Source organism: Heliangelus exortis, chromosome 30, assembly GCF_036169615.1.
Source record: "Heliangelus exortis chromosome 30, bHelExo1.hap1, whole genome shotgun sequence".
Lineage (NCBI taxonomy): Eukaryota > Metazoa > Chordata > Aves > Apodiformes > Trochilidae > Heliangelus > Heliangelus exortis.
Genome location: NC_092451.1, coordinates 4375887 through 4387950, shown reverse-complemented (window position 1 = coordinate 4387950; position 12064 = coordinate 4375887). Strand labels below are relative to the sequence as shown.

Below are 12064 nucleotides of genomic sequence, written 5' to 3'. Positions count from 1 at the left end.
CAGTGAAAGAAGAGATTACCAACTTAAAAGACAAGAAGACACACATGGTTAGGTGAGAAACTTAACTGGAATTGGACAGATCAACAGCTAAAGGCTACTCCCACATTACCTCTCGTATTCTGGGATACCAGATGTGCTCAGTGTGAAGCAGTTCTGTTGTTCCGTTTGTAACTGTTATATCTTACAAAAAGAAGAAAAAAAAAACACAGGTATTTATTCCTCAGCCACTTGGCCAGCATTGGGTTGATACAAAATAAATCTCTCCCACAGATATATTTGGCAAATGAACCTTAATTTATACAGAAGTTCTACAGTGCTACAAATCAAGTAGTAACACATTCTCCAGAAGCTAAGGGCTTATTCTACCCCCTGTACCAAAGTGTGATAAAAAAATCCCAGCTTTCAGAAAGGGCAGTTAGGGTTTCTTTTCCCACACTGATAAATGCATGGAAATTACTCAACTGCACACCAGGAATCAAGCACTCCAACATTTGTTGCTCACCAACTGAGGTCACTCACTGAACGATGAGCTGACCCTGTGGTAACAATCTCATCTGACACCTTTTCGGTCAAATGGTTCAAGAGGAAAATGCCAGCAAAGGCTCTTTTTGAAAAGCTGAAGTATTGGAACAAAAATTGCTTCACTATCAAAGGTTATCTGACAGCATGTTCTTTTAACCAGGGATGTATTAAGATACTGGCACTTTTTGGTGCACAGAAATACCCAACACAACTCACATTACCTAAAGCACACTGTCATTTGCCTTTACCTCTTGGGCACTGAAACCCACATCCTATTTCCCAGTAGCTCAATCTGATTTCCCCCACTGAGGAAATGTTAGGCTCAAAGCTAAGTTTTCTACAGAAAAAAAATCAGGGAAACTATTTAGAGGGTTGTAAGTGAATTGAAAGAGATGTGTAAACATATAAATAATATAAATTATCAGAGAATAAAAAGAGCTCCTGGGACAACTTTAGCCAGAAGCAAGCAGCCTGCTTCTCTATGCTGCTGTTGTGTACTACCCACAGCCTTATTACTGAATAACCACATCCCATTAATAAAAACGGCCAGAGCTGTTTCCACTTTAGCTTTCTTACCTAAGGTAAAGAAAAAGCCCCATAAACAACCAGTTTTACTGCACATTTCCACTCTAAATAATTTCAGAACTGTCAGATTATTATTTTAGCCAAGATAAAGTTAAAATGAACATCAAATATTGTCAAAGCTTGTTCTGCAAATCCCATTGAGTATGAGTTAAACCATTAAAAATATTGATCTCGAGGTGATGCTGAACACTGCTTAAAATTCTTACTACTCAACTTAAAAGGACTTGGACTCACTGTTTCCAAATACCAGAAATGAACATTTACAGAATCCTTCTGCCTTTCTCTACATTGGTAACAGAACAAACCTTTATGATAATGCTAGATTTATTTTGTCAGCATCTTTTATATAAAAAAAAAAATGTCCAGAAACAGAATTCCACAAGTGTATTTTCAGGAACTGTTTTCCAAGGCAAAGTTTTACCATTGCAAAAGGAGTGAATTTTGCCTATTCCCTGCTCATTACTTCCACTTTCATACCAAAAGGTTTGGCAGCTGCATTATACATCATCTGGGTCATCTGCCATTTGAACTGCCACAAGCACAAATGATAATTACCTGTATTATTACATTTCCACTTCTCCAGGGAGAGTATTGCTCTAGCAGGTGCTAAGAATGCAAAAGCACTCGCTTGAAACAGGGGTAACCTGGTGGAAAGGAAAGAAGAGATGCTGACATGTCCCGGGGTCACACTACTGCCCCAGGCTATCAGTTGCAGTTAGGTGGTTACTCATCCTCAAAAGCATCTTTATTGGGGGTTATTAACAAAAGGAGAATTTCTCCTTCAAGAGAACAGCCAGAGAAACACTAAGACATCACAAACCCAAGACCTAAGAGAAAGCACTACAAGCATGTAACTATTAATACAATGCCTGTGGCAGACAATCACCACCAGCAAGCAGGTACCAGGTCTTGGTTGAAGTTTTAGGCTTGGTTTTGCCTTAGCAGCATCAGAGCAAGCAGCTGTGTCCTTGTGGACACACCAGACAGCCTGCTGAACCTGCAGCTTTCACTGTCCCATCACATTCAGAAGCACTTTGCTAGAGCAGTCTGCATACTCAGTGCCTTCCTTCTGCATGACTTGAAGTACAGTCATTGATACATTCATCTCTAAGTGTTATGTGTAAATAACTACTAGGTTGATAAAAGCTGATAAGATGTTCCAGGTGGCTACCAACAATAAATAACAAAGGCTGCAAGAATTTCAAGATTACATTCTTAGCATTGGTGGTTATACTTCCCAAAAGATTTCAGATGCTTTCCAAAGCATCTCCCAGCAGCAACTACGCATTTACTGAAACAACTGCTGCTTGTGTAACATCTCAAACATCCAGATAGTACTTAACTACAGAGAAGATGAACTTTGAACTAATCCGACTGTCACTAATTAATTGTAACAAGGTTCTCTTTAATAGCAGATCTCAAACTGCAGCACGTGGAGCACTGAGTTGCTGGAGTTACTGCAGGGTGGTTATGGCTGCTTTACAACTGCAGTGCAGCACCTCACTGCCACTGCAAACAGCAGGACAGGGAAAAGAACTCATCGGAGAAGATGAATAAAAGGATCAGAAAAGGCACACAGAAGGGGAAAAAAATCCTATACATACGTAACACAGAAAAGATAAACCAGAAGCACGGTACTACCAGTGGTTGTAATGTTGTCAGGAAGGAGGATAGAAAAGTTGTAGTAACATTGGAAAGGAGCTTGGGCCACAAGCAAGCTAAAAAGCTGATCCACATTCCACAAACGCTGAAAACTGCCTTTGAAAGTCAAACTTCAGAAACTGCATGAGCCCCCTGAGCAGCATGCAATTCCCTCCCAACTTTCTTCAGTCAGAAATCAAATCTTTTATCTTTGATGAAGAAACAGTTGGTAGCTCCAAGTGAATGATTCACCCTATTTTTCAAGCTCCATGAAGCAAAATATGCAATACCTGTAGCAAGCTGTTGCTCCTCTGTCCCACCTACACCTCTGTGCCCACTCTCCTCCCCCCGCCATCCCCAAATGATTTTGTAAATATTCATTGCAAATACATTCTCCAGAGATGAACTCTGTTGTGCTGAGACTTGGGTCCAGGCTGTGAGTTTTGTATCACACAGAATACCCTACAAACATATTAAAAAATAAGATCTTAGCACTTGTGGCTTTGCTATCCTCTCAACTTAACCTGGAATATTTACCAAAAAGTGCCAGTACTCAAAATATTGGGGTTTTTTTCCTAAGAAGAAGAAAAATAAGTTTGTGGGTTGTTTTTTGTTTGTTTGTTTGGGTTTTTTTGTAATTTATTACTCAAAATCAGCCAACCAAGACCTGTCTCTTCCTGAAGAGACAGCTACAATTTCCAACATGACTTAAGAAATACCATTCTCATTGCTAAGCCATTGTTAGAAAAAAGTTCTTTACCATGACAATAGTGGGAAAATGGAACTAGTTGCCCAAGGAGGTGGCTGAGGGCTGATGAAGGTTGACGTTGAGGCTGATGAAGCTCTGTGCAACCTGATCTAGTTGAGAGTGTCCCTGCTCAGCACAGGGGAGTTGGACTAGATGACCTTTAGAGGTCCCTTCCAACCCAAATTATTCTAGGATTCTGTGATTCATTGCCAGCTGGGTAAAGCACTGCCAGCTGTGATATAATTTTAACTTCATGTCTAAATTGTGAAGTTGCTCAATTTTGGCACCAGCTCCTGTGAAGACAGCCCTTTTATGTAGTTAAAGGCATCTGGAAATGTCTTCATTACATTTCACACAGATGTAAGAATCCTTAGAGAATATAGCAATGGGCACCACAGGAAAAACTAAAATATTTAGGTATATTAAAGCTGGATTTGATTGCCTTGGTCATACAAATTACTCTGAGTCTCTGCCAAATCTTTTTGGCTTATTACATAATCTAACAAATAGCTTGAATTCCTAAAATTAGGGTGGGTACCAAATCGACCACATAATTGAGCTAAATCCATCCTTAAGGACCTTTTAACCATGGAATGTGACCTTTTGAGACCGTGGTGGCTTTATTTGCTGAAATACTTCGCAGCTGACAGACTTGCCAATAAATACTTTTAAAATCTCATTTAGAGAACATGGCTACTAGATCCCAATCCCATCCTTCCATAAAACCAATATCACATGTTCAATAGCTATAAAAACATTAAACCATGGAAATTTTCTCCTGAAATACAAGCTCAATTTATTTTAAGATCCGAACACCACTGCATCTTCAGTGGAAGAGGAAGCCACTGAAAAGGGAAAAAAACCCAACAAAACCCACCACAAAGGGCAGAGGTGGGATTATACAGAAAAAGAGAATTTCATAGCGATGGGACCACACTGGTTTCTACAAACCCCAAATCACTCTACAGTGAGTAAGAGCCTGAGATCAGAGTATGTCACAGTATGACAAACTAATTTTGTGAAGAGATACAAGTCTCAAGAAGCATAAAACCTAAGATTCTTCTAAGAAATTTAAGGCAAAAGAATAAAGCTGGTAGAAGAACAGGAAAACCAAACTCCCTTTTGAGTTTGTCTCCATCCACAACTCCCCACTTGTTACGAAACTGGAAGATTTTAAACTTCAGCAAACCCAGGGAGTTTTTATTTCAGGGAGTATTTATTCAGCTCAAAGCTGAACAACAAAAGACCTTAACTTCCAATTCCTGCCTAGGTCAAAAAACCCTCAATTCCCTATATAAAGCAGAAATAAAAAATGGGTCAAAAAAAAAAATAAAGCACTCCCACTTAAGGAGAGCTTCAAATGACTCAAGGGCAGAACTCTGATCCTCTGCCTCCTTTCAGGTGAGGTAATTGAAAATTGATCATTCCAGCTAAGGGAAGCCACTTTGTGACCACAAAGAGCCAACAAGACAGGAAATATGATTATGAACTGCAGGTAGTCTTGACTGAAAAAGAATACAATGGACAATGTCAATTTTCTCTTTTTTGTTACGGTTTTTTGTTATCAGAATGAACTTTTCATACCAAACAGTGGAGTGAACTTTGTAAGTTTAGTAAGACAAAATAATAAAGGCAAGGTTTTCCAAAGGAAAAAAAAAAAAAAAAAAGACACGAAAGCTAACTAAAATACCAACTAGAGATTATATTGGAAAACCTTTAGTATTTGGAAAATTTTTGGATGAAAAGCTGATCTGCCGACCATTGGCTTCTGCACCCTATTGAGAGAACTTTTCCACCCAAAGATTCTGTTTCTTAGATAAATCTTTAAAAATGTTTGGGGTGTTTGTCCATTTTCTATTGGAATGCAAGATCTGGGCTCACATTGTTCTCAAGCTGAACTAAATGACCCATGAATCATCCAAATAACCATATGAGGGCACACTGCTAGAATATGCACTGTTCTTCTGGTTTTACTTATCACTCTTGTTTTATCCAAGAAGATGCAGAAATAACTCTGCAGGTTTTAGCTGTTCCCTGTTCTCACAGGCAAAGTCAACAAAAGCTGAAGTAAACATGACTAACATCTCCTCTGCAGAAAACTTATTTAAAAAAAGATTCATCTTCATGCTAATAAAACTGCTAACAACCTGTTCTCATCAACCCCAGATTTTTGAAGTTTGGGTTAACACCTGAATTGGTCTCTTGCATCCTCCTAAGGAGAGCAGATCAAGGAAGGGGTACAGGCATCCCTGTACAGGTGTTTCTTCCCAACTCAAGGAAAACTGTAACTCAGAACAACTAATAAATAAAACCAAATTATTTGTTAGTATCACAAGGTAACAGACTTGCGCAGTTCTGAGAATAAAAAGTTACCTTTATCATTTGTACTTTTTCAATTGACAAGCACTTTACAGGAAGAAGCACACGATCTGCTGTGACTGCCACCTAAACACCACTACAACCACCTAAATATTAGTCAGAATACAGTATCATTCAATAAACTACATTAAAAAATAAAAATTAGTTCCACTTTACCAAAGTTATATGAAATTTTCCTTTCCCCCAGAAGTACTTCTACTTTCTCTGTTCTCATGGATTTTCCTCCTACCTCTTCTCTCTCACTGCTCCTGCTGTGTTTTCTTACCCTTGGAATGCTTTCCCTCCTTTCAGATCCACTTTTGGGTGGGGGTGTGGGGGAAGCAGCTTTCCAAAAGCTTTCCCTAACTGCCCTGTATTTGACATGGTATCTTGTGTTTCATGTTTATCCTTTAAAAATAGGCTAACTACACCTCTTGGATCTCAGCCTGTATCGAAAGGCCAACAGATGTTTAGTCTTACCATCATCTCAATAACTAAAAACAACTCCCAAATCTCACCTGCACCCAAAAGTTGTTTGTAACAATGTAGTGATGCCCACGCAGAAGAAAATGGTCCCAATCAACTGGCTGGTAGCCCACTGGTCAAATCCAACACACATGGCATCAGCCAGCAAAAAGGGCACTGCTATAGTTCCACTGAAACATGTTAAGTAATGCTGTGAATAGAAAAAATGTTTGTTAATACTGCAGCCAACAGAAATAAGTAAATATAGTTATGATCATCTTTTCTTTTGCACTGGCTATTTTTGCTTTTGAGTTCTCCACCATAGGTGCTGTTTCCTGGTTCTAAACATTTCTTCAAGTATTTGTTTTCTAAGTTGAGCTACCTCAAGCCTGTTGCTAGTGATTGCTATTTCTGCAGGATAAACTGGGTTACTTACATAGCTACATGGTTACTCTTCTTGATGAAGATGTATCTAGGTAACTGTTGAAAACAGCTTCTACCCCAGAAAAGCAAATAACTCCATTCATTTTCAGCCATGTGAAAAACCATTATCTTACAAATGAACTTAAAGCACACACACCCCTGCAAATAAGCTCACAAGTACCAGAAACTAGACACTCATTAATTCTTTTGCAATTCAAACACATTAAGCTAACAAACAAACATGTGCCACCACCTTCAACAATGCTAATTAAAAATATAATCCCTACAGAACTTCCTGTCCTTGAGGAAAGGCAGAAATAAAAAGGCGGCTTTGGAATGTATTTGTTTGGAGATCTCAACATACTTTACAGATACTGACAAATTCTCAGCATTCCTGTGCGACAGATATTGTTACTATTTGAGAAAGAAAGGAGATGAAAGGAGCTGGTTTGCTTCACACAAGTGAAAGGCTAAGCTGGTAGTAGGGTCCAGCTCACTACTACAGCCCTACTCATTGCAGGAAGCACATTAAAGGAGTGCAGAATTTGCCTGCCCTGCTCATGAGTGAGCTTACAGGGCAAGGATGATGTTATCAAGCTTGCAGAATTGCAATTACCTCAAGAGCAGCTTAAATATTAGTTTTTCAGGACAAACCATTCTCTCTTGCCCTTTTTAATTCCAGAGGTGCCAAATCTCACTTACCAAAAACTCCCACTTAGCATTTGCTCGCTTATTCAGCAAGTGCTTTTTGGAAGACTAAATACTGAAGTGAAATTCACAAAGGCACAAGCAGAAAACAATAATTTGTTACCAGCACAGGAAATCTTTGTGATTGACTTCAGAAGAAAATCTGAACACTTTTCTTCAAATGTGTGACAGCATGGGGTGGATGAAATTATCACACACAAAACAGAACCAACTGAACAGAAAATGCCAAACGATCTTTAAAAGTTGGGAGGAAAAAAATATCAGAGCTGCTTTTTGAAACATACCTGTAGCCCCAAAAATATGCAGAGATACCAAGGAGGAACATCTTCAATGGTGTAAATCATGTCAGTTCTCTGGGCATCTAAACTGCCACTGCTGTCCAGTGTCTCTGCCAAGGAGCTCTGTTAGGACGGGAGGGTAGAAAAGGTGGGGAGGATACAAAAGAAGTGGGATAAGACACAAAGAACAACAGAAGTTTACTATCCTATATGAATAAACTGGAACTTGTACTCAGGCAGATGCTCCAATACTGGTAACAATACTCCCAAACAATGCTGATATTTTCATTTTTAAATATGAAAATATTTTACCTCTGAGGATGAGCTCATCTCCAGCTGTAGCTACTGAACTTGTACCAAACACCTTCACTCCTCTAAGCCATTCCTGCTTATTTATACTAAACGCAACAATTGTTCATTTCTGATATAACCAATCTGGCAGCCAAAAGGTACCACAAAAATGGGTTGATCATGACAGAACTGCTTATTTAAAGAGAAAAAAAAAAAAAAAAAAAAAGAATTGGAACTAAGTAGAAGAGTCAACACCAGCTATTTTCAAAACAGAATGGCCACCCTTGCATGAGAGACCAAAATCACAGGCAGGAAAGTTCCTCATTACTGTAATTGCTTCCCCCCTTAATTCTTACTCAATTTCAGTCTTGGTTTACTTTTTAGCCCCAAGATTTGTTATTTTTGCTTCCACTCCACATGCAAGCAGTCAACAAAAACACTCACCATTGTAACTGAAGGCAACCACGGCCAATTTATATTCCTCAAGCAGACTTCCTCCAAACCTACAGGAATCTAAGGCAACCACATTCTGGCCTACCAGGGGCCCTAATTTGCAGAGAGCTAAGAGATAGCTGACCACACATACATCCCCACCAAAACCCCTGCAGAATTCCCACTCAACCGAACTTCAACTCAATCATTTCTTCTTCACAACAAAGCGGAATTGCTTCGTCCAAACTCTCTGGTTATGAAACTCCTGAGAACAAAACCCCAATGCTCCAAAGCCCAAATATCAAAAACAAAAGCAGAAGGAAGTATCAGATTTTATCACTTCAGCTCAACTATCAAAAAAAATACCTTATATAACTATAGTTCTGACCTAATCCCCATAACAAGCTCACATGAAGCAGCCCTACACAAAGACCAGGAACTCTGCCAGACTCGTGACTTTGCCTCAAACTTCTTCAAAAATCAGCCACAGATGATGCTTAATCTCCACTTGTTTTATCATCTACAAGGTCAAGGAAGTGCAACTGAACCATGGGACTTCCCTCTTAACCTTCAATTTCTGTTGGGAAAGCAAATGCCATTGGATTAATCCAAATTCAAGGAGAGTGAATGACCACATGGCTATGGAAAGGTCAAGGTTATTAAAACACAAAAGCAAAATACAAACCCATTCATTTAGAAGACTCTTTTAAACGCTGTTAAACACCAATCAATCTGCTCACCAGGCTTACTTTAAACAAGGTACACATCCTAAGAGAGGAAGAAGGGAAACTGTCCACTTCACAAACAAACCATACTGCCAATTTGCAGCACCAATCTCATTTTTCATTGACTGGAAAAATGAAAGATCACCCTCCTGACCTGACTCCCGTAAAAAACAGAAAAACCAAATTTAAAAAAAAAAAAAAAAAAAAAAAAAAAAATCAGGAATCTGAGCTTTAGTTTTTCACCTCAAACTGGAGGGAGAGCACTGAGCAGCAGTCAACCTCTACACATCTGAGGTTGTCTCTGACTGAAATGTAAAAAATGTACATCCTCAAATTCATGAAGTTTTGTGTGGATCCAAGGCAGGGCACAAAGCTGCTGACCCACAAAGCCAGGCAGAAGGAGGAGACCCAACAGCCAATGTAGTTGAGAAGGAACAGCAGGACTTTTGGCATCACTTGAGGCTTCCTGGGAGAACTTTCTCAGGAAAACAAAAATTCATCCAGAGAAGCTCCTGGGATACTTTCAGTTGTTATAAAGCAGCTTTGTTAACCTTTCCCCAGAGACTACACAAACACACATACCTCCATATATATTTATATATATTTTATATATATGTATTAATATAATTTTAAATATATAAATGTACGTGCAGGATTGCCTCACCTCTTTATTTCACTGCAACACTTGTTCCACCTGAGAACTCTGCTCAGCAGTGAGACTGCCTGTTTACTGAACACTTTGCCTCAGAGGTCACCATATGCTTTCAGAGAGGCAGAGGTCAGGAAGGAAAAGTAAGAATGGTTACAGCATCCTCTCATGAGGCAGGAACAGACAGGTAGCAGCAGAAATTTACTGCTTGCTTTATCAGTCACATCAACATTGTCTTGCTGAAGCCCCCAGACAGCAGCACAGAATGAGGAGAGGAAACTGTGGGTTGTTCCCCACCTGAGTGAAAGACAACACCTCCCACCATACACTCAGCAACTGCATTGCTCCTCCCAAGGATGGACAGGAATGGGATTTCCAAAATTCAGGATGTTCCCATGCTGCATACTACATTGTTTAAACCTCCATTAAGTGATTTGTGCAGACTGGTGGCCCTGTTCAGACACCTGCCTTTGGAAAACTCATCTTTCAGCCTCTTTTCCAGCTTTAACTTTTCCAGGCCAATATCTAGTGGCTACTTAAGTGCTGAATGCTAATTTTTCTTCACAGGACTGATGAGGCTGCATCAAGTGCGTTCCTTAACTTTTCCACCTGCCCATTTATCCTAATACATTATATTAAATTATTATTATATTAAATACAATATTTGCCACATCTCCCATCATCTTTGGGCAGCAAAAATCAGAAATCATGCCCCATTTCCACCAGAAAGCAAGTTTATCAGTTTCTTCAGAAACTCATTTGTGAACTCATTTGATCACAAACTTTCATTTGTGATCACATTTATGGTAATATTTTGTCTGCAAAGAACAAGGAGAGCAGCAGGCACCTGGCCTAGGAGCAGGTCAGCTGGACTGTGGCACACAGAAAGCTTTCTTTGGCCACAGATCAACAACTGCTACCCAATTTAAGCTCTGTTTTTGAAATTCAAGTTAATAGGTCTTCTAACCAAAGAATTTCAAACTTTAAGCATCTTTGTCCTAGCTACATCTTTTCTACAAAGCAAAGTGGTTGGATTAAAAAAAAAAAAAAAAAAAAAAAATCTAGGATACTCCTCATTCCTTCCAAAAACCAGACATTCTGCTTTGGAAAAAGAAGCCTTCTCCTTTATCAAACCTTCGGCAGATGACAGTTAAAAGGAAAAGAGACCAAGACTGAACAATGAGAAATTTGAGAAGTAGGGTGAGGTCTGGCTACCCTGCTGGTAAGTCACTGGGTAGTCACTGACCCTTTTGTAGCTTGAGCATGTGCCTGCTGGTTTAATACATTGACTATGTGCTGGTGCTTGCTAAGTGTGCCAAAGCATGCCCTAGGGGACTGCTGGGAATGAACTACACCTCTCAGTTTGAGATACTGATCAGAGACTAATTCTTTTAATTTTTAAATTTTTTATAATTGTCCAAAAGTGGGACAACACAAAAATTGAGGAAAAAAAACCAGCACAGAAGTATAAATAAGGAGGGGGGAATGAGACAGAGATAAAAGTCGAGCAAAAATTTTGGAAAAAAAATTCAAACAACCCAAGCCCATCCCAAAATCCAAAGGAGCAAACACAAACACCAGAGCATCATGAAGGCTCTGTTCCCATCCTTCCTAGTGAGAAGGATGTAAAGCAAACAGATTACCTGTGGGGAATGAGGCCTTCACAGAGGTACCTTTAATAAAGAGCTGACATGTTCAAATTAACTCTGTTTAAAAACAGCAACAGCTTCTTGTTGTCTATTTTATAGGGATGCAATGATACAGTTATTTCTCATCTATTGGTTTATTGTTTCAGTTAAAAATACTGGAAGAATGTAAGCACTGGGCACCCTCCAACAATTAAGTACATTTCAGTCTTCTTTGTTAAAGGCTTTTTATTCAAGGCCTTTCATTTGCTTCTTTTCCTCCACAAGAGGAACGGGAAGTCAAGAACAAACATGCTTCATGCACACTTATTTTCAGTGAAAAGCAGATTTAACTAGATTACCAAAAATATTACTTGAATGCATAAGGGTGTTTGCTAATTGCTACTGTTTGTTCCTTGTGAGCCCCAGCAAAGCTTTGACTCAAGCAGATTGGTTTGATTAAAAGCTCATGGTCTCTTTAAGGTGAATTATCACCACTTACAGTTCTGATCACATGGATCAAATGGAAGGGAGAAAAATATTTGTTTGGTAAAAACAGGCCATGAAGACAGGCTTTGATGTCTAGAGATCACTGATCTTTGTTGCACAATTTC

At 39.2% G+C, this 12064-nt stretch overlaps 1 protein-coding gene across 6 annotated transcripts in view; it reads right to left on the bottom strand.

Annotated features, from left to right (window-relative positions):
* SLC23A2 (solute carrier family 23 member 2) overlaps positions 1-12064 on the bottom strand; it is a 57136-nt gene that overhangs the window by 11944 nt on the left and 33128 nt on the right. For 5 of the 6 annotated variants that reach the window (XM_071728973.1, XM_071728972.1, XM_071728970.1 and 2 more), the window contains exons 4-7: positions 7735-7851; positions 6373-6530; positions 1663-1751; positions 110-180 (exon numbers count right to left, since the gene is read on the bottom strand). In XM_071728973.1, the coding sequence (XP_071585074.1) occupies positions 110-180; positions 1663-1751; positions 6373-6530; positions 7735-7851 (435 nt within the window). Of the gene's footprint in view, positions 1-109; positions 181-1662; positions 1752-6372; positions 6531-7734; positions 7852-8040; positions 8125-12064 lie in introns of those variants that run through there. The other variant, XM_071728976.1, reaches the window with a different exon arrangement.